The sequence below is a fragment of the Capricornis sumatraensis genome, chromosome X (assembly GCF_032405125.1).
Source record: "Capricornis sumatraensis isolate serow.1 chromosome X, serow.2, whole genome shotgun sequence".
Taxonomy (NCBI): Eukaryota; Metazoa; Chordata; class Mammalia; order Artiodactyla; family Bovidae; genus Capricornis; species Capricornis sumatraensis.
This window is the reverse complement of record NC_091092.1, coordinates 15,435,699-15,457,705: the sequence shown is the minus strand read 5'-3', so window position 1 is coordinate 15,457,705 and position 22,007 is coordinate 15,435,699. Positions and strand designations below refer to the sequence as shown.

Below are 22,007 nucleotides of genomic sequence, written 5' to 3'. Positions count from 1 at the left end.
ATGTTTTTTGAAACCCGAGGCTTATAGAATTGGGGTGTTCTCCTTTAAGAAAAAAAATATGACCTTTTCAAATTGTACAAATACCTATGATCATGTGAACACACTGCTAGGGCCTCAGAAGAGTCTCTGCATGCAAGAAAGGGGCCAGAGGCTTAAACTCCTCCAGCTGTAAAGTAAATCTGCCTAGCAGTAGCATTAACCCCTTATCAACCCAAGAAGGAAAACAGGGTAGGACTTCAACCTCGGGCACCCATCTCATTTGGGTTCTCACAGACAAATGCAACCAAACCTTACCTGTTTTAAGAAGATGCTGTTTTCCCAAGATCCATACCAGCTCATCTGTATCTGGAAACTCTTCTAGGTAGTCAGCAAATATAGTAATCTGGTTTTCATACTTGGATAAAACTGAAAAGGAAAGAAACTTAAGCAAAATGTAATAGAGGGGACTTGCTTCTATGATTTATTAATTATTACCTTTGTCTTGAAGGTAAAAATTGTTGTTTTTTTTTTTTAGATTCACCACTGGAATCTAATGGAAGCAAATCCTCCTGCTTGAGAAACAAAGACACTTATGGGGCCTCAAAATCTTTTAAGAGAGGGATTTCCTTCGACCACCTGTTTAGACCTTCTTTTTCTCATGGTCCCATTTGGCACCATCTCTGAATGATGTTTTGGTCACAATTACATCAAACATTTTGTTCTAATGGGGCTTTCTTTGTAAACAGCCACTTTCTAGCTTGTCTTAGTGTGAGTGTAGTACACGGTGACACAATAGTACCTGCATACCTGACGTCTTTCCATGTCTAATCAGACCCCAGGGACTAATGTGAGGTTTCTAGCAGCCGGTGGCTTAGAAGGGGGCTATGACAAGCCTGAAACACTATATATACAACTCTGAAAATGTAATATTTTAGCTGGAAGTCCAGATGTTTTATCAGTAATTTAGTGTTTTATTCACTTACAACTGCTACAAAGAAGAATCTTGAAGCAACTGATAAATAGAACTTGTTCTTGGGATTCACAAATGACCATGGTTATCTCTCAACAGACAGGAACTGAACAAAATACAATTAAATCTCATAAGTTCAAAGGCCACACTCTCAGAACCTATGTCCAGGTAATGTGGGATGAGTTAAAATTCACTTCTGTACTGCCTGCGGGGAAAGGATCTGCTAAAAGACTCAAGATTGACTTGTGAAGGGAAGGACCTTATCACAAGTTTCCTTTAAGTACTGAGTCGGCCAACAAGTTCATTCAGATTTTTCCATGTGAGGTTATGGGAAAACCTGAACAAACTTTTTGGCCAAACCAGTAATTTTCTGAGAGAAAGAATATCATAGGTGGTAAGTAAGTTTCCAAGCCAGCCCAGAAAAATCTATCTTAACCTATAAGCAGAAAAATGAAATTGTTAGTATATTTCATAGTTTATGGTGCTGTTTCAATGACAAATCATATTTCAAGTTCAAAGCTGAGACAACCGAGCACACATCTTATCATCTCAGCAATTGGAGGCTCCCAGACCCTACAGGGAGGGGAGCTCAGAGCCAGTAGGGGCCATTTTGTGCCGCTACCAGTAGGTGCAAGGGCTCTCCCAGATCAGCCCCTAAGAGCGCCAAGGGAATAGTTTCCTATAAAAAATATCATTGCGGGATGTGTTTAGCTCACTTGAAAGGACAAATTGCTTTCTTCTGGCTTTGTTTTCTAAGGCAGGAACATGCTGTTTTCATAGAAATAAATGGTCTTTCCTAGAAATAAATAAATGAGTCTTATCTGATCATGAAAACAGACTACTCGGTTGGAGGCTGACGTTATACTTTGTATAATTTGTATACACTGAAGTCATAATTTGTTTGAAGTTATAATTTTAGAAACACAACTACCCGGGGATACTGCCCTCCTTGAAATATCTGACAGAAGTCCAGTCTTTCAGGGATTTAGGTAGCCTTTCTCCTCAAGATGTTTTCATCATTAGGGTCACAGCCATGCCTCTATTTCCAATGTACAGAAGTTAGAAATGAGACAGCCATTTCATTCCCCAGTGAAAACTCATCACTGCCAAATCTGCCAGGGAGCTTGTGTCACAGTCTTAGCCTTTCTGCCCCTGGCCGCAGCCCCTGGCCCCTGCTCAGGAAATAGCAGGCTAAAAATGATCATCCAGGTCAGGCCATCCCCAGGAGGTGGTGGACAGAGGTGGCGTAAATCACACTGTGTACCTTCCCACCCCATTCTCCACCCCTCACAGGCAAGAGAAATCAGGTTAAAACAAACATCCAGTGCAGCCTAGAAAAGGGGGGCAGAGGGGAGGGGAGAGTCAGAAAATAAGCAATTTGAGAGAAGGGTGGGAAAGGGGCAACCTCTCTGGCATTCCCCTGGTAGGGATGAGGAAGGTGGTATTGGATGAATGCACAGCATGTATGCATATAAGCCTTGGGCTTTTTTTAGTACTGGCTGAAAAAAAAATTCTCTATCGCCAACCCTGTCTCAGTGAGTCACTGCCCAGTTATCTGGTCAAATTAGTACAGCCCCTTACAGCCTGTGAGAACTACATGCTTCATTTGAGATGGCTCTGACCAAAATGATAGCCAAAGAATTTTCCTCTTGCTCTTACACCCCTCACCCCCAGGCCAGGAAACAGGGCAATTACAGTCTCTATTCTTCCAGAGTCTCTAGAAAATGGACTCCAAGAACGCAGTGCGTCAGCCCATAACCAGCCTGAGTTGAAAACTACAGGGATGAAAGCCAGACCAGAGGATGAGATTAACAGAAGCACAGAGCGATAACGTGAGGAGAGGGTATAAAAGGGAGTCTAGGGGAGGCAAGGGGCCTTGATCTTCCACAAGAATTCAGAAAGATGAAGCCAACTGGGTTGTGGTTGAGGTGCAGAAGCGAAATGGCATTTCCAAACAAACCACTTCTCACTAACAGCAATCCTTCTGAAAAAAATGTTCATAAACTACTTTTGTCTTACCTTAAAATTAACAAACAAGACATCAGACTTATATGAGCTCCTTGCCCTTTCAACCTGTTTAAAGACATAGGAACTATACAGGCAGAGCTACCAATATTACAGCTTGGTGTACCAAGAATCAGCTTCTATAAGGTCTGATGGGCAACAGGCTTCACTCTGTTCCATTCTACTTTAATAATCATTAAAAAGACTGAAGTCTCTGCTGGATTAGCTTAGTAGTCAAATAATAACTGAGAAAAAGATTTCCATAAGCTCCTGGAACCGAAACATCTCCCAGTCTTGGCCAAGACGCTCTGTGTACATGCTAGGGCATGCTTTCAACACTCAGCCAGGCAGTTGATTAACTCTGCCTTAGTCGTCCCTTTCTGCTTATACAGAGCCCAAGGTCAGCCAGAGTGAGAGCTGAGGGCCTGCTCAGGTCTTTCCTGAGCATGCACATAGCCTTGGGACTGCACACATCCCTGAGCAGGCATGTGGTCCTCTAGGTTCCCAAGAATATGCCTGAACTTTTCAAAGTGCCAACAAATATATTATTCTTCAGCTTTACCTTTCAAACTTTTTGGTTATCTACTCCTAAAATAGCTGTGAAGTTAATCAGTTGCCTCTAATAGTTTTCCAGAAAAGCACCCCCCCGCAAACCAGAGACGGGGAGGCTATCTGCACCTCCAAGTCAAGACAAATAAAGTTTTACATGTGGGGTTTTCCGGGGAATTGCCAGACAGATCAAATAATGACAGCTCTCTAGAAATGAGGATTTACAGGAGTTTCAAACCTGTTCTGCATCGTCCAGGGATTACCAGGTTGCTGGCTTTCCCTATGGTTGCAAGCTGTGAATTCTCAAGGCCACTGAAAAGCTGGAGAGCAAAAGATGGGCATAGCACAAGTGAAAATGCCACAAAGCTGACTATTATAAGGCAGTCATTTTTCATGAATAAATGAATATTCCACAGACTGGTGCAAACCTTTGGTTAATTTCCAGAGTGCTGCAAAAAGTTGGTTCTGATCGTCTTTGCCAATTCTTTTCATTTCTATTATAGGCAGAATTTTCAGAAGTCTTCACTCTGCCATTTTTGCTGATGACTTACTTGAATAATGTGCTTTCCAGTGATTGACTATATTTGTAAGGGTTAATTTGTAAAACGGCAAGTAAATGAAAAAAAAATCACTTTAAATAACAGATTTTCTGATAGCACTTAACAAAACTTGTACATCAAGTCTCCTAGATTCTGTGGGGTTTGTTCCCCACAAACAATAAAAAGACTCTAAAGGGAAATCAAAAGGTCACAGAGTCTCATGGCCAGAAAAAGCCTGAGACACCGCAGAGTATCTTGCTTGTGAAAAAAAAAAAAAAGTGAAAGTGTTAGTTGCTTAGTCATGTCCAACTCTTCGTGACTCCATGGACTGTAGCCTGCCAGGCTCCTCTATCCATGAGATTCTCCAGCAAGAATACTGGAGTAGATTGCTATTTCCTCCTCCAGGGGATCTTCCCGATCCAGGGATCAAACCTGGGTCTCCTGCATTGCAGGCAGGATGTTTACCATCTGAGTCACCAGGGAAGCCCCATACCATTTATAGTTATTGTAAAATAGTGACTATGTTCCCTGTTCTGTATTATATGTACTTGTAGCTTATTACATGGCTCAGACGGTAAAGCATCTGTCTACAATGCAGGAGACCCGGGTCCGATCCCTGGGTCAGGAAGAGCCGCTGGAGAAGGAAACGGCAATCCACTCCAGTACTATTGCCTGGAAAATCCCATGGACAGAGGAGCCTGGTACACTACAGTCCATGGGGCTGCAAAGAGTCGGACACGACTGAGTGACTTTCCTTCCTGTACCTTGTGCCTCTTAACCCATTACCCTTATCTTCCCCTTCCCACATCTCTCTCCCCACTAGTAACCACTCACTTTTTCTCTGTCAGTCTGTTTCCTTTTTGGTATATTTACTAGTTTAATATACTCACATTCAACATATTTTCAGGTCACACCTTCAAAATCATAAGAAAATGGTCACAGGAGACAGGTATGGTAAGTTCAGTTCAGTTCAGTCACTCAGTCGTGTCCGACTCTTTGCGACCCCATGAATCGCAGCACGCCAGGCCTCCCTGTCCATCACCAACTCCTGGAGTTCACTCAAACTCATGTCCATCGAGTCGGTGATGCCAACCAGCCATCTCATCCTCTGTCGTCCCCTTCTCCTCCTGCCCCCAATCCCTCCCAGCATCAGAGTCTTTTCCAATGAGTCAACTCTTCACATAAGGTATGGTAAGGGCTGAATATAAATTAATATACTCATTCCATAAACTTTTACAGAGTACCTACTATGTGCTAAGGGGGCTTCCCAGGTGGTGCTAGTGGTAAAGAACCCACCTGCCAATGCAAGAGACCTAAGAGGTGTGGGTTCGATCCCTGGGTTGGGAAGATCCCCTGGAGGAGGGCATGGCAACCCACTCCAGTATTCTAGCCTGGAGAATCCCATGGACAGAGGAGCCTGGTGGGCATAGGGTTGCAAAGAGTCAGACACAACTGAAGCAACTTAGCACACACATGCATACTATATGCTAAGCACAATGGGAAAGACATCACTGAGATGTAGCCTCCATCGTCCAAAGCATTTAATCTAGTAGAGAGGATAGGTCTGCAAACAAACAACAATAAGTACTATAAGAAAGGAAAGTGGGAGAGAAGAGATCAAGATGGTGGAGTAAGAAGTGGAGCCTACCTCCTGCTACAAATGCATCTAAAATATACCTACACGTGGAACAATTCTCATTGAAACTAACTGGAAACTGGCAGAAGCACTCCTGTACAACCAAGGTTGTAAGAACAATCCACACATAATTCAGTAGGAAGGGAAGAAAAGTAATCAGGTCAAGACCTGTGCCCCTGTGAGGGGAATCAGAAGAAAAGGGAGGTTTCATAGGTGGGGTGTGATCAGGTCAAGCCACAGACTGGGTGTCCCAGACCTAGGGTCCTATGTAGAGGAGACAAGCCCCCTTGGCTGGCCAGAGGACTGGACTCTACTCATGAGGAGGGTATGCATTGGCTGTCTTTGAGGCAGGGCAGAGAAAGATTTGCTCTGAGACCTCTGGGTTTCCAACAACCAGCTAGCCATGCACCCCAGCCCAAAGTACCAAGCGACACTCCCATCCTGTCTATTCTGTGTCATGGCACAGCAACTGGATCTGGGGAAGCCATGACCAGGGAAAAGACTTGACCATTGGACACAGAGGTGACCAAGTCCCAGGGTAATGCCTGAGTGGGGCAGCAATGGCCACTGCTGACACCTACTCAAACATCTCAGATGGCAGCCACCCCACCACGGCTCGCCCCCCAACCCTGCTACACACAGAGGGATCACAAGGGCCCCACCCGCCATATGGAGCAGTCCTACAACAGGGCAGGAACAGCTGAGGCTGGGAACAGTGATCAGCTGTGAGAGACAAAGGAGAACTGCCCCTGAGGCAAGGCAGAGAGAGGTCTGCCTTAGCAGCTCTGGGTTTCCTGTGACCACTTTGCCATGCCCACCAGCCTGAGACCAGTGAATACTCTGGTCCTGCTCAACCCATGCCAAAGTGCTGAACTGGATCTGGGGTGCCCACGACAGAGGAAAAGATTCAACCATGGGACACAGAGGTCTGAGCGGAACTTTCTTAACTCTTACTGAAGCAGTGTCTCAGAACCCCCCAGATGTCTGACAGAAGCCTCTGCACCACAGCTGACCTCCCAACAGATGCAGAGAGTTCACACAGGCGCCGTCTTTCCTGTAGAGAGGTTCCATGACAGGGGAGGGGTGGTGAAGGCTGCGAGGGACAAAGGGGATCTGCACCTGAAGCTATGTCTGAGTGAAGCTGTGGACATCTATACAGGCAGTCAGCACATGGGGCCCCACTTGCTTTAGCATTCCCCTTCTCTGGGGCAAAGGTCCTAGTGTGAGGAGGAGAGAAAAACAGTCAGCTCAGGCCCCACCCCTGAGAGGGTGGTGACAGCCACTGAGCAGAGAGGAAGTCCCATCTCACACTCACCACCGGCTCTAGCTGCTCTGTCTCCAGCCACACCCATTACCAAGGTGATAGTGGCCAGTGCACTGAGCAAAGATGGGATTTGTGTTCACATCAAATCCAGCTCTCCCACCAAAGGCACTGAGCACACACACTCTGTATAGAGATGGTTCCACCAGGAAGGACTTGTGTTCACATCAAATCCAGCTCTCACACCAAACACACTGGGCACACAAAGTATAGAGACGGTTCCACTGAAAAATACACTTTCAAGACTGCAATAGACAACTGTTTCACCTCAACTCATAGAGGCAAGAAAGTCAAGCAAAATGAAAAGGCAGAGTAACTACTCTCAATTGAAAGAGCAAGAGAAAATCCCTAAAAAATAATGAAACAGAAAGAAAAGAGATTTAAAAAACAGAAATAAAAAAATTACGAGATAAAGAATTCAAAACATTGATAATAAAAATGTTAACTGAATTAGGGAAAACAATTGATGTAATCAGAGAACATTTCAGCAAGGAACTAGAAAATATAAAAAAAAGACCCAGTCAGAAATGAATAATTCAATAGCTGAAATAAAAGACACACTAGAAGGAATGAATAGCAGACAAAGTAATACAGAGGAACACGTAAGTGATCTAGAAGTCAGAAAAATGGAAACCACACAATCCGAACAGCAGTAAGAAAAGCAAATTTTAAAAAATAATAAAGCAACTGAAGATATTCCTGGGACAACATTAAGCATCCAAACATTTCCATTATATGGGTTCCAGAAGGAGAAGAGAGAGAAAGGAAGATCAAAAATGTATTTGAAGAAATTATGCCTGAAAACTCCCAAACCTGAAGAAGGAAACAGATATACAGGTATAGGAATCACACAGGATCTCAAATAAGATAAACAGACCCACACCAATACATATCATAATTAAAATGGCAAAAGTGAATGATAAAGACAGGATTCTAAAGACAGCAGGAGAAAAAAGTCATTTGCAAGGCAACCTCCATAAGGCTATTAGCTGATTTCTCTGCAGAAACCTTGCAGGCCAGAAAGGAGTGACATGATATATTTAAAGTGCTAAAAGGTAAAAACTTGCAACTTAGGACAATCTACCCAGCAAACTTATCATTTAGAAGGAGAAATAAAGAACTTCTCAGATAAAAATTAAAAGAGTTCCTCAATACTAAATGCACAATAAAAGAAAAGCTGGAGGGTCTTTTCTAAATGGAAAAGTAGTAGGAATCTATAGTAAAGGGAAAATCCCACTAGGAAAGGCAAATATGTAGCAGGGACTGGGGTCAAACACTTAAATAAGCCAGTATGTAAATTAAAAGACAAAAAAATTGTATAAGCAATTATAACTACAATAAACAGTAACGGGATAATATTGAAGATGTAGACTATGATATGACATCAAAAACACAAAATGATTAAAAAATGGTAAAAACTGATTTTAAATGATTTTAAAATGAGCAGACCTGAATAGACTTTTTTCCAAAGAAGACATACAGATGGCTAGCAGCTATATGAAAAGATACTCAACATCACTAATTATCAGAGAAATGCAAATCAAAGTAACAAGGAGATAGGATCTCACACCTGTCAGAATGGCTATCATCGAAAAGCCTACAAATAACAAATGTTGGAAACAATGTGAAGAAAAGAGAACCTGTGTACACTGCTGGTGGGAAGGCAACTTTGTGCAGCTACTATGGAGAACAGTATGGAGGTTCCTCAATAAATTAAAACCAGAACTACCACAAGACCCAGCAATTCTACTCCTGATAATATACTCAGAAAAAAATGCAAACACTAATTCAAAAAGATACATACACCCCAAAGTTCATTGCAGCACTAGGTACAATAGCCACGATATGGAAGCAACCCAAGAACCCATCAACAGCTGAATAGATGAAGAAGATGTGATATATATATATACACACACACAATGGAATACTACTTGGTCATAAAAAGGATGAAATACTGCCATTTGCAGCAACATGGATAGACCTAGAAAATATTATGTTTAGTGAAATAAGTGAGATCAATACAAATGCAGTATGATATCACTTATATGTGCAATATAAAAAATAATAATGCAAATAATATATGTAAAACAGAAACAGACTTACAAATAGAAAACAAATTAATGGTTACCAAAGGGGAGAGAGAAGAGGAGAAGGGCAAATTAGGGGTATGGGATTCAGAGATAAAAACTACTATGTATAAGATAGTGAAGCAACAAGTATATATTCCATATAGCAAAGGAAATTATAGCTATCATCTTGCAGTAGCTTTTAATAGAGTATAAGCTCTAAAAATATTGAATCACAGTGCTGTATACCTGAAACTAATATTATAAATGGACTACATTTCAATTTAAAAAAGGAAAGTGATGTGGAAGGCAACAAATGATTAATTTGGGGATGAAAGGACCTTCAACAATCTTGAAAAGGTAACATCAAATCTGAGCCTCAGGACTTCCCTGGCAGTCCAGTGCTTAAGACCCTGAGCTTCCCAGCCAGTGGGAACTTGCTGTGTGATGCAGAGAGCTCAAGCCAAGTGCTCTGTGACAACCTAGAGGAGTGGGATGGAGTGGGAGGTAGGAGGAGAGTTCAAGAGGGAGGGGACACATGTGTACCTATGACTGATTCATGTTGATGTATGGCAGAAATCAATACAATATTGTAATTATCCTCCAACTAAAAATGAATAAATTTTAAAACTAAAAATAAAAAAAGTATTAAAAAAAGACTCCATGCTCCCACTGCAGGGAGCACAGATTCAGTGCCTAGTCAGGGAACTGACATCCTACATGCCAAGCAGTGTGGCCAAAAATAAAAAAAAAAAAAGCTGAACTTTAGTGAAAAAAAGATAAAAACAAAAAAAAGTGAGATAGGGGAAGGAAGAAACTCCTGGTTGGAGGAACACCAAAAGGATTTGGCAAGCATGTACGATGGGTCTAGGAAAAGTGAGACAGAGAGTAAAAAATAACTTGTATTTTTCAAGTGTGGATGATGAAATGGTAGCAGAAAAACAGTGGTGGGGGTGGGGGTAGTGGGATAATAATCTTGATCCAGCCAGAACATGTTAGATTCATGGGTTTGCTTGACAAAGAAATGAGAGGCTATAAAAAATGCAGAGGAAAATCAACCTGCACAGGGGTCATATAGAGGTGCCTGGTAGATGGCAGGTTGATTAGCAGAGCTGAGGAAAGCAGGAGGAATCCAGAAGAATAAAACTCAGCCTAAAATATACCTTCATCCCCTTCCTCCTGGGTCCATGTAGTGTCCTGGTCTTCCCAGCCTCTGCATAGGCCCTGCCCCCATTTTCATTTCTCTTCCTCCCAGTGCCCTGCTTTTCTGACACCCAAGAATTTTGAAAATAAAGAATAGATAGAAATTCTTAGCATTTCAAAGGGGATTTTCACGTTCAAAACTGCAAGTTTCCTTGAATTTATTCAGCGAGTTACACCTTAGTGATGCTGGGTTGTCAAAGAATGCCAAAGACATGAATGATTTCTCTACAGACCAGTGTAAACTTTGACACCCTAAGAAAAGAATCTTGTCATTTTTAGACTTAGGCTAGACAATCTTAGCCAAAGAGTTACCATCCAGCTAAAGTTTATGACTTTTTGAGATTCTATTGAACCGACTAGTATTGGTGGTGATGCAAGACAGGAATCTGCTCCTGACAGATTTCAGGATGAGTCAGCAAAGAGATAACCAGTCCAGTTGTCAAGGGAACCATTGCTAAGTGATAAGACCCTTTGGTTTTCAGCTAGAAAAAGCAACTGGGCCATAGAAACTTGGCCCCTCAAAATACAACATTTCTTAAAGATTTCAGTCAATTCATCCTATTGGCAACAATGGTAGAATCAAATGCAATGAAAAAAAAATGGACTCTTTCTGGTTTTCTTTAAATGACAAGTTTGAAAAGGTTATCGTCTTGTAAAGTATATTTTGTTTGCTTTTTACACTTAGGGACAAATTATTGCCTGCTGTTGGCTACCTGAAATGCCTTTAGATACACCCATGAGGAAATGGGATCCCATGTACAAGTGGGTCAGGAGCATACTTAACACAGAGACTACTGAATCTCTTTCTGCTTTTGATAAGGTAACTCTGAGCTCCTTGAACAGATGCATTTTTCAGAAAAATAAAAAGATGCCCCTTTTATAATGATTATCTTTGTTGATTAGGCATATAAAGAGGGTAGCACACTGGAGGGAGGGGGAGGGAAGGAGGAAAAGTATTTGGTCACTTTATAATTCAAGATTTGAGGCAAATTCCACAAACTGAGGTGAGAATCACGTTGATTCTTCATGAGCGGGTTTTGTTGTTCTTAAGAATCAACCTGTTTTTATGGAAAGCATGGTTATATTCCCAAGGAAGACCATTTCACATTCGTGCCAGTGTCCCATCATCCAGTGGGTCCACAGCAAGCCTCCATTGTATGTATCTTTGATTTTGGACAGTATCCAAACCAGAAAGCAGCAATACTCAAATACAGAGCTTATGTTTCATGTAGGAAGCAAGACAATATGACAATATTTAGTCAGAATGAGTGTGTCAAATGGTTTTTCTCTAACATTAAACAGAAAAACATTGGGGGTGGCTTTTATTTCGTCATGGTGAAGAAAAGGTGGAGTCACTCCTCACCCCTCCTGAAAATAGCTCTAGCTTAAGAATCCCAAAGTGTAAGTTCTAGTCCCACTCTGCCACTAACTAGCTATGTGACCTTGGAAAACTTACTGCACTTCTTTGGGCCTCGACTCTCCATCTATAAAATGACAAGCATATGTTTTCAAACAGGACATCATAACTCATCAGTTGCTTGTGTGTATATAAATTGGATTGAAATATAAAATTTATTTCTCATTGTATTCTTGGATTTAAAAAGTCGGAATATCACTGGTCTAGACCTATGCTATCCAATACAATAACCATGTGCAGCTGCCTACATTTAAATTAATTCAAGTTAAACACAACTAAAAATTAAGTTAGTTGCATTAGCCACATTTCAAGCACTCAACAGCCACATGTGCTAGTGGCTACCATACTGGACAGCACAGTTGTAGAATAGTTTTGTCATCACAGTTCTATTGCAGTCCCATTCTAACGGTGTTTCTATGATTCTACTGGAGGTGACGGCAGGGTGGGTTGTTAGGAGGGGTACTCTAAGCTCTTAGGAAAGAAGATAGGTTCACTTGTCTCTTTCTTAAGAGATTTTGTGTGAATTTCTAAATACATGAGCCAGCAATTGTTAAGTTCCATACTTGGTTCTATGAGAAATACAGAGGAAACATCCTCATACACATTCACTAAATGTTACATGAACAAGCGAAGGAATCATAAAGTCATAATCTAGTTAAACACATGAACCTTAGGTAAAAGGAAAGAGCTAAAAATAAAAGGCAATGTATATAGGCAAGTGTTGATAATAACTAAGTACTGTCGAAATTCAGAAGTGGGGGAAGTCCCCGAGTATTAGTCATCAGGGAAGATTTCAAGGAGGATATAGGATGTGAACTGGTCCCTAAATTACCACTTGGTCCCTAAATGAGCAGAGATGAGTGGGGAGAATATTCCAGATGAGGGGAACACCTCACGTGTGTGTCAGAGATGGGGACAGGTTCTAGAGAATACTGAGCAACGAGATTAAATAGGTGGCTCGGGACTGGATTGTAGAGACTGGAAAGCAAGCAGTTGCATCCATGTCTCAGTAAAGCCATTAACAGTGTTCAGAGTGCTTTCACATGATCCTGTGACAGCCCCTTGAGATAGCCATGGCAAGGATCATTACTTTCATGATCTTCCGTTGAGTCTCAGGTGATATGACTTGCCCAGGGTTATATAGTTAATGAACAGTATAACCAGGGTTCAAACTGAGTTAATCTTATTCTCCATTCACTATTCTTCCCACTATATCTTGCTGCTATGATAAAAGCTGCATGTGAGGCACTAGAGAGAGGGAGACCAAGGAGAAAGTTGTAATAATCCAGGCATGAAGTGTTGAAGGCCTGGCCTAAGGTGGCAAGAAACCAGATACTCTGATTATATAACATCCTATAAAGCAGACTGACAATGCAATACCCACTGTTTATAGGGGAGACTAAGAGTAGACAGTCTGAGGTTTGAACAGTGTAGTTATTTTTAACTGCAAATGATCTAAACTACCCCCAAAGGAATAAATATTAACAATATAATTCATATACCGTGTCTGGATTTTTCCGGACAGCTGAAGGCAATGTTTTGGACACGGTTGCTAAGCAAACAACACTTTATATGTCTATGCATTTTTATGAGCCATTTCTAACTCGATAGTGTTTCTCTCCCCTGTCAATTTCAATGTTCATTTCTCAGAACTAATCAGTCATATGATTTCTTACCTCATCTACATTTCCAGTGAGAAAGGACTAGTGCAAAAATGTCAAGCAGCTACAGGCCTTGGAGTTTTTCCACACTATTTAGTAAAACTAATTATTAGCTTAGCAATTAATTACCTAATAATGATTTACTAAGAAAACACTAAAGTGCACCTTTGCCAGACTAATCTTAAAGGATTTCTCCACCCATGTCACTAAGCTGCTCAGAAACTTCCATGGACTTCCAAGATTGCTCCAATGGATAGGAATCACATACAAATTCATCAACCTGACATTTGAGACCCTCTCTAATACAGCCACGTCCTACATTTCTAATTGTTCCCCACTGCTCATTACTCCTTTATGAGATCTACTCTTTTCAGACAATATAAACCACATGATACACGGGAGACTCTTTGCTCATTAATGTCCTACTTGCACTTAATTCCTACCTCAAATACAAATGGCTTCCCAGGTGGCTCAGTGGTAAAGAATCCACCTACCTACGCAAGAAATGCAGGAGACACAGGTTCGATTCCTGGTTCAGGAAGATCCCCCAGAGAAGACACCCACTCCAATGTTCTTGCCTGGGAAATCCCATTGGCAGAGTAGCCTGGCGGGCTGCAGTCCATGGGGTCACAAGGAGTTGGACATGACTTAGCAACTAGGCATGCATGCCTATCTCAAATACTACCTTCTCTATGAACATTTCTTCCTCAATCTTCCCACCAAAAGAAGCACTTGCTCCTTCCTCTAAGCCTCTATATATAGTCCTTTATTTATATCTCCTTAATGGCACTGGGCACTTTGTGCTTTAGGTTACTGTTATTTGCAGGCATGTCATCTCTCTGCTATTGGAATGTACTCCCATCTCAGCCCATGTAGTGTCCATCTCTGTATCCCCTATAGCTCTGATCATAATGCCCTGCAGTAAGTTTTCCCCTAAGGGCTTTCAAATGTTTATTGAATGAATGGGGACACTGACTAAAGTTCAAAAATCGGGTTATATGTCCATCTAAACATTGATTTAATAATCCTTTACTGAATGCCCTTCATATGACCAGAACTGGGCTAGGCCCTGGGGACAGCAACATATTTTAAGCAACGTCAAGTCTGATGGAAAGAAAAAGAAAAGGAGAGTTCATTTTGATACAGTATGGTCAGTGTCTGTACATGGGGCTAGGGCAGAACAGCAGAGGGTCGTGTAAGTCGGTCTAGGGTCCAGAAAAGGCTTTGGGGAGAAAGGTGATGGCAGGACTTAGCCTTAAAGGATGAAAGTTTAGCCTACTGGGCAGAGGAAGGATGTTCCAGGTTGAGGAGAAACTTGTACCAAATCACTGAGGGCTGAGAGACTGGAATAGTGATGCCACATGGAGACCATCAAAGGTTGAGGTTAATGGGGCACATAGGGCTGGGAGATACTGGCCTTAGAAGCCTTGGTAAAAATTCTGGATTTAACCCAGGCTTCATAGAGCCTCTGAAGGGTTTCAAAGACATCCAAAAGGAAGTCTAGGTATTTCACTATTTGCAGAATACAAGCAGTGCAGCAAATAATTGCCTGTAATGTAGGGTGTTTTGTGTGTGTGTGTGTGTGTTTTTAACATTCATTATCAAATTAAATTCGGTTAAGAAACAAAATGAAAAAACCTTCTTTTACCAAGGAAGGGGTTAAGGTGAGTCTCTGTATTACCACACGTTCAGTGGTACAGCACAACTGGAAAAACTCTGAATTCTTCCCAGAAACAGTACTCTTCATTTGGAGCACTTTTCCAGTTTTCTTCTCTGTTTACAGCCATCTCACCCGCTTCCCAGACCACAGGAATTTTCCCCACACCCTTTCAACATCACACTTCATTAGTAAATGTTGCTAGCAGACATATGATGTTTAAAAATTCTTTACCTTCAAGGTAATGTAAAATTATACTGCCAGACTGAAGTTTTTTGGATTACATAAAATTATATGTGTACCTTAACTTTCAAAATAAAAGATGTAGCCCAAGTTCATCCTAAGACAAATTTCTGTAAAGTGAACTTGATTTTTCAATGTTATTCTATGATGATTTAAGCCGCATTACCCAAGAAAAAACAATCTGATCCCATCCAAAAAAGATACAACTTGTATTTAAATGGTTCTTTAGCCCTGATGTGCACTCTCTGTACCAGACACCAGAAAAATAAATATGTATCTACCAAGAAGCATGAAAGACTCAACCCACCAACCACAGCGAAATTACTTTCTAATATCTTGACATGCTAAACAACACAGGTCCGTTTTTAATCCCTAAAAGTGGCTCTTCACAGTGACTTTTCTTATTCTGAGCCATCAGTTCTTTCATTAATACTAAGTTAAATTAATTCAAAGTTAAAATGTCCTTTTATTGCATCTACACTAGCAATTACACTCTTAGGTTTATAGCCAAGAAAAATGAGTACTCATGTTCCCCGGTAGCTCAGCTGGTAAAGAAGACTGCAATGCAGGAGACCCCGGTTTGATTCCTGGGTCAGGAAGATTCCCTGGAGAAGGAATAGGTTACCCATTCCAGTGTTCCTGGGCTTCCATGGTGCTTCAGATGGTAAAGAATCTGCCTGCAATGTGGGAGACCTGGATTCAATCCCTGGGTTGGGAAGATCCCCTGGAGAAGCGAACAGCTACCCACTCCAGTATTCTTGTCTGGAGAGTTCTGGCAGAGAAGCTGGCAGGCTATAGTCCATGGGGTTTCAAAGAGTTGGACATGACTGAGCAACTTTCACTTTCATGTCCACCAAGAAATATGGTCAAAAACATTCATAGCAGCTTTTATTCATAATATCCAAGACCTAAAAACAACCCAAATGCCTTATGACACAGGTACGATAGACTGAATGCTTGTGTCCACCCAAAAATTGTATGCTGAAGCCCTAATCCCCAGTGTGATGGTACAAGAGGTGTGTCTTCAGGAGGTAATTAGGTTATGTGGGTGGAGCCCTCATGAATGGGATTAGTGCCCTTTATAAAAAGAAACATCAAAGAGATGACCTCTCTCCACCATATGAGGACACAGTAAGATGGGGGCTGTCTGCAGACAAGGAAGAGGGACCTCATCAGACACCTAATCTGCTGCTGCCATGATGTAGGGCTTCCCAGCCTCCAGAAGTGTGAGGGAAAAAAATGTCTGTTGCTTAATCCACCCAGTCTATGGAATTTTGTTATAGCAGCCTGAATTGACTTAGACAAGGAGAATGGATAAATTGTGGTAAATCACACATGGAAATGGTACACAGCAACAAAAAAGAGTTAACTAATACTATATGCAAAACATGGATAGATCTCACATACATTATGTTAAACAAAAAGAAACCAGACACAAAACAGCACATACAATACAATTCTATTTATATAAAGTTTGAAATCAGGAAAAGTTAATCTATGATAATAGCAGTCAAGAGTAGTTGTTGCCCTTGGGAAAAGATGCTGACTAAAAGGAGGCAAGAGAGAACCTTCTAGGGCACCAAAAATATTCTGTCTTGAATTGGTAGTTACTCATATGAAAATTTCATTGAGTTGTACACTTAAGACTTGGTACTTTATTGTCTGTAAGGAATACTTCAATTCAAGAAAAACACAAAAAGATAAATTCTTACAGTGGATATTTCTGGTAAAGACTGGCAATGCAAAACAAAAGTATGCTAACAACAAAATATTATATTATTTTGTTATCAGGAGATATAGTTATGAATTTATCCCAGTACACACACACAGATCAAATCCAACTGCAAGTAGTTTGGGGCTTCAGATATTATTCAGATTTAAGGCTAATTTGATTGGGTTTTTCAATTTATAGCACTTCAAAATGCTATTTTTACAGGCTCATTTTGATTTGAAGCTCATTTCATCTGAGAAATATTTTTTATTTGTTCCCTAAATCTTAATGAAATGAAACACAGTGGACTGAAGAGAACGCTGACCTATGAAGTGAAAGAGCTAGGTTCTACTTCTGCTCTTCAACTAACCAAGTCACCCTGGGCCAATCTTCAAGCTACAATTGCCTTTCCTTATCCATAAAACAGTGATATTTTCCTCTCTACAGAGCTGTAGTGAGGTTCAAATGACAGAATGGATGTGCAAGTACTTTGTAAAATTTAAAGAAGTATTAATATCCCCAAAGCTGTGTTTAATGATAACTTGTGTAGCCAATAGAAAATATGCTTAAATTTCAAAGCTTGTTTTTCAGTTTTATATATCTTTCGTTTCACCAGAGTCAGGATTAGCAAGTACACTCAAATTCTGAGATCTTTGAAAAGTTGAAATAATTCTATTGAAAATAGATATGTTCAGGGAAATAGAGTTAATAGCTGTCTTCCTCATTTTTTTCTAATTATGACTTCTAGATGTAGCTTTAGCAGTGTTCAGTTCAGTTCAGTTCAGTCGCTCAGTAATGTCCGACTCTTTGCGACCCCATGAATCGCAGCATGCCAGGCCTCCCTGTCCATCACCAACTCCCGGAGTTCACTCAGATTCACGTCCATCGAGTCAGTGATGCCATCCAGCCATCTCATCCTTGGTCGTCCCCTTTACCTCCTGCCTTCAATCTTTCCCAACATCAGGGTCTTTTCAAATGAGTCAACTTTTTGCATCAGGTGGCCAAAATACTGGAGTTTCAGCTTCAACATCAGTCCCACCAATGAACATCCAGGACTGATTTCCTTTACGATGGACTGGTTGGATCTCCTTGCAGTCCAAGGGACTCTCAAGAGTCTTCTCCAACACCACAGTTCAAAAGCATCAATTCATCGGCGCTCAGCCTTCTTCACAGTCCAAGTCTCACATCCATACAAGACCACTGGAAAAACCATAGCCTTGACTAGATGGACCTTAGTGGGCAAAGTAATGTCTCTGCTTTTGAATATACTATCTAGGTTGGTCATAACTTTCCTTCCAAGGAGTAAGCGTCTTTTAATTCCATGGCTGCAGTCACCATCTGCAGTGATTTTGGAGCCCCCCAAAATGAAGTCTGACACTGCTTCCACTGTTTCCCCATCTATTTCCCATGAAGTGATGGGACCGGATGCCATGATCTTTGTTTTCTGAATGCTGAGTTTTAAGTCAATTTTTTCACTCTCCTCTTTCACTTTCATCAAAAGGCTTTTTAGTTCCTCTTCACTTTCTGCCATAAGGGTGGTGTCATCTGCATATCTGAGGTTATTGATATTTCTCCCGGCAATCTGGATTCCAGCTTGTGCTTCTTCCAGTCCAGTGTTTCTCATGATGTACTCTGCATGTAAGTTAAATAAGCAGGGTGACAATATACAGCCTTGATGTACTCCTTTTCCTATTTGGAACCAGTCTGTTGTTCCATGTCCAGTTCTAACTGTTGCTTCCTGACCTGCATACAGATTTCTCAAGAGGCAGGTCAGGTGGTCTGGTATTCCCATCTCTTTCAGAATTTTCCACAGTTTATTGTGATCCACACAGTCAAAGGCTTTGGAATAGTCAATAAAGCAGAAATTGATGTTTTTCTGGAACTCTCTTGCTTTTTCCATGATCCAGCAGATGTTGGAAATTTGATCTCTGGTTCCTCTGCCTTTTCTAAAACCAGCTTGAACATCAGAGAGTTCATGGTTCACGTATTGCTGAAGCCTGGCTTGGAGAATTTTGAGCATTTCTTTACTAGCATGTGAGATGAGTGCAATTGTGTGGTAGTTTGAGCATTCTTTGGCATTGCCTTTCTTTGGTATTGGAATGAAAACTGACCTTTTCCAGTCCTGTGGCCACTGCTGAGTTTTCCAAACTTGCTGGCATATTGAGTGCAGCACTTTCACAGCATCATCTTTCAGGATTTGAAATAGCTCAACTGGAATGCCATCACCTCCACTAGCTTTGTTTGTAGTGATGCTTTCTAAGGCCCACTTGACTTCACATTCCAGGATGGCTGGCTCTAGATGAGTGATCACACGATCATGATCATCTGGGTCGTGAAGATCTTTTTTGTACAGTTCTTCTGTGTATTCTTGCCACCTCTTCTTAATATTTTCTGCTTCTGTTAGGCCCATACAATTTCTGTCCTTTATCGAGTCCATCTTTGCATGAAGTGTTCCCTTGGTATCTCTAATTTTCTTGAAGATATCTCTAGTCTTTCCCATTCTGTTGTTTTCCTCTATTTCTTTGCATTGATCACTGAAGAAGGCTTTTTTATCTCTTCTTGCTGTTCTTTAGATCTCTGCATTCAGATGCTTATATCTTTCCTTTTCTCCTTTGCTTTTCGCCTCTCTTCTTTTCACAGCTATTTGTAAGGCCTCCCCAGACAGCCATTTTGCTTTTTTGCATTTCTTTTCCATGGGGATGGTCTTGATCCCTGTCTCCTGTACAATGTCACAAACCTCATTCCATAGTTCATCAGGCACTCTATCTATCACATCTAGGCCCTTAAGGTACTATTTCTCACTTCCACTGTATAATCATAAGGGATTTGACTTAGGTGATACCTGAATGGTCTAGCGGTTTTCCCTACTTTCTTCAATTTGAGTCTGAATTTGGTAATAAGGAGTTCATGATCTGAGCCACAGTCAGCTCCTGGTCTTGTTTTTGTTGACTGTATAGAGCTTCTCCATCTTTGGCTGCAAAGAATATAATCAATCTGATTTCAGTGTTGACCATCTTGAAATGGGAGCATCCTTCAGGGTCAGATACTAGTGTAATATACGTTATATTCAGTTCTCGCTTCTAGAACTTCGAACTGTTTCTACAACACACACACCATAGTTTCCCTCTCCATTATGAACTTCACAGTATCTGACCCTGAAGGATGCTCCCATTTCTACCCTCTACTATCCATTGTGACCACTATAGAAAAATGTTTAAATGCTCTGAAGTCCTTGTTAGAGCCTTGACTGTTCCTTGTCAGAGTCCCCAATGGAAGTGGTTTTGTGTCACCTTTGAAAGTTTGTTTCTCTGAGAGGAAGTAATATAGGCCAGAGTAGCCTCAAAACGTGGGGTCACTAAGAGTTGGGCACGACTGAGCGTGCCCGACTTTACTTTCACTTTCATGCATTGGAGAAGGAAATGGCAACCCACTCCAGTGTTCTTGCCTGGAAAATCCCAGGGACAGTGGAGCCTAGTGGGCTGCCGTCTATGGGGTCGCATCAAGTCAGACACGACTGAAGTGACTTAGCAGCAGCAACAGCAGCCTCAAAATGCCTCCTGTCATCAACTATTCTTTCCAACATATCCAGCAGGAAACTCCTGATTGGAGAGCCATGCAGTGTGAGAGGAACTTGACAGAGGATAAATTATGGTGATTTGGCTTCAAGGCCTCCAATGGTTCCTATTCCTGGAGGTTTTGTTCTTAGTTCCACAGCTAAGCTCCCCAAACTAGAAGAGCCTGCAGATCAACAAAACAGACTAGAGAAGGTAAATCCTGAGCCTCTCAAGACCCTTGAGAAACATTCCCTTTAGGCATTGCTGCTAAGTCGCTTCAGTTGTGTCCGACTCTGTTCGACCACATGGATGGCAGCCCACTAGGCTCCACTGTCCCTGGGATTCTCCAGGCAAGAACACTGGAGTAGGTTGCCATTTCCTTCTCCAATGCATGAAAGTGAAAAGTGAAAGTGAAGTCGCTCAGTCGTGTCCGACTCTGTGCGACCCCATGGACTCTAGCCTACCAGGCTCCTTCGTCTATGGGATTTTTCAGGCAAGAGTACTGGAGTGGGTTGCCATTGCCTTCTCCGCCCTTTAGGCATTAAGCCCTAGTTAAGAAGTCTTTGCTGAGCCTACTAAGCTATGGGATGGGGATTAATTTTACAAAAGTATATCAACAGCAGCCAGAAAGGCTAGCTGACAAGGAAAGAGACAGAAAACCATGAAAAACTAATATGGATTCACACACACACACACTAAATGGCCTATGACCAGTTATGCCATATTGCAAGGGCAAATATTAAATTACATTTCAATAGGCCTTAGGATGGGCTTCCAGGTGGCTCAGTAGTAAAGAATCTGCCTGCCAATGCAGGAAATGAGGGTTTGATCCCTGGGTCAGGAAGATCCTTTGATGAGAAAATTACAACCCATTCCAGTACTCTTGACTGGAAAATCCCAGAGGAGCATGGCAGGCTACAGTCCTTGGGGTTGCAAAGAGTCAGATACAACTGAGCACACATATGCATACAAGCCTTCGAATACCATTATATTATAATAACTGACACTATTCAACAACTGACAGTCATAATAATGATCCTTAACCAAAAGGATTAAATTATGTACATCAACATTGTATAAGAAGTCAGAAGAGTAGACTGTTTGTCTGGAGTTTTTTGGTTTGTTGTTTGTTGGAAAATTCCATTCAAAATGTTTTATCATGGTGGTTAAAATGTTTTCTAAAACACATATGATGCTTAGACAAATCACGAGCCATTTGAAAAACCTAGTTGTTAAAAATGTCTTTTCCCCAGAAAGAGCCACGTAACAGAGCTTTTATTTTAATTGGTAAGACAAGATGAATGTTGGGTTGTACAGTAGAAGCAAGCGTTAGAGGAGATCTGAAAAAGGAGATAAGTATGGGATAGCTTGGCTTCCCTAATAGCTCAGTTGGTAAAGAAGCCACCTGTACAGAAGACCCCAGTTCAATTCCTGGGTCAGGATGATCCACTGGAGAAGGGATAGGCTACCCACTCCAGTATTCTTGGGCCTCCCATG

The 22,007-nt window shown here is 41.4% G+C and overlaps 1 protein-coding gene across 4 annotated transcripts in view; it reads right to left on the bottom strand.

Moving 5' to 3' along the window:
• The window catches only part of ATG4A (autophagy related 4A cysteine peptidase), a 78,296-nt gene that overhangs the window by 33,200 nt on the left and 23,089 nt on the right, over positions 1-22,007 (bottom strand). For all 4 annotated transcript variants that reach the window (XM_068962098.1, XM_068962099.1, XM_068962100.1 and 1 more), the window contains exon 2: positions 295-405. In XM_068962098.1, the coding sequence (XP_068818199.1) occupies positions 295-405 (111 nt within the window). The remainder of the gene's footprint in view (positions 1-294; positions 406-22,007) is intronic.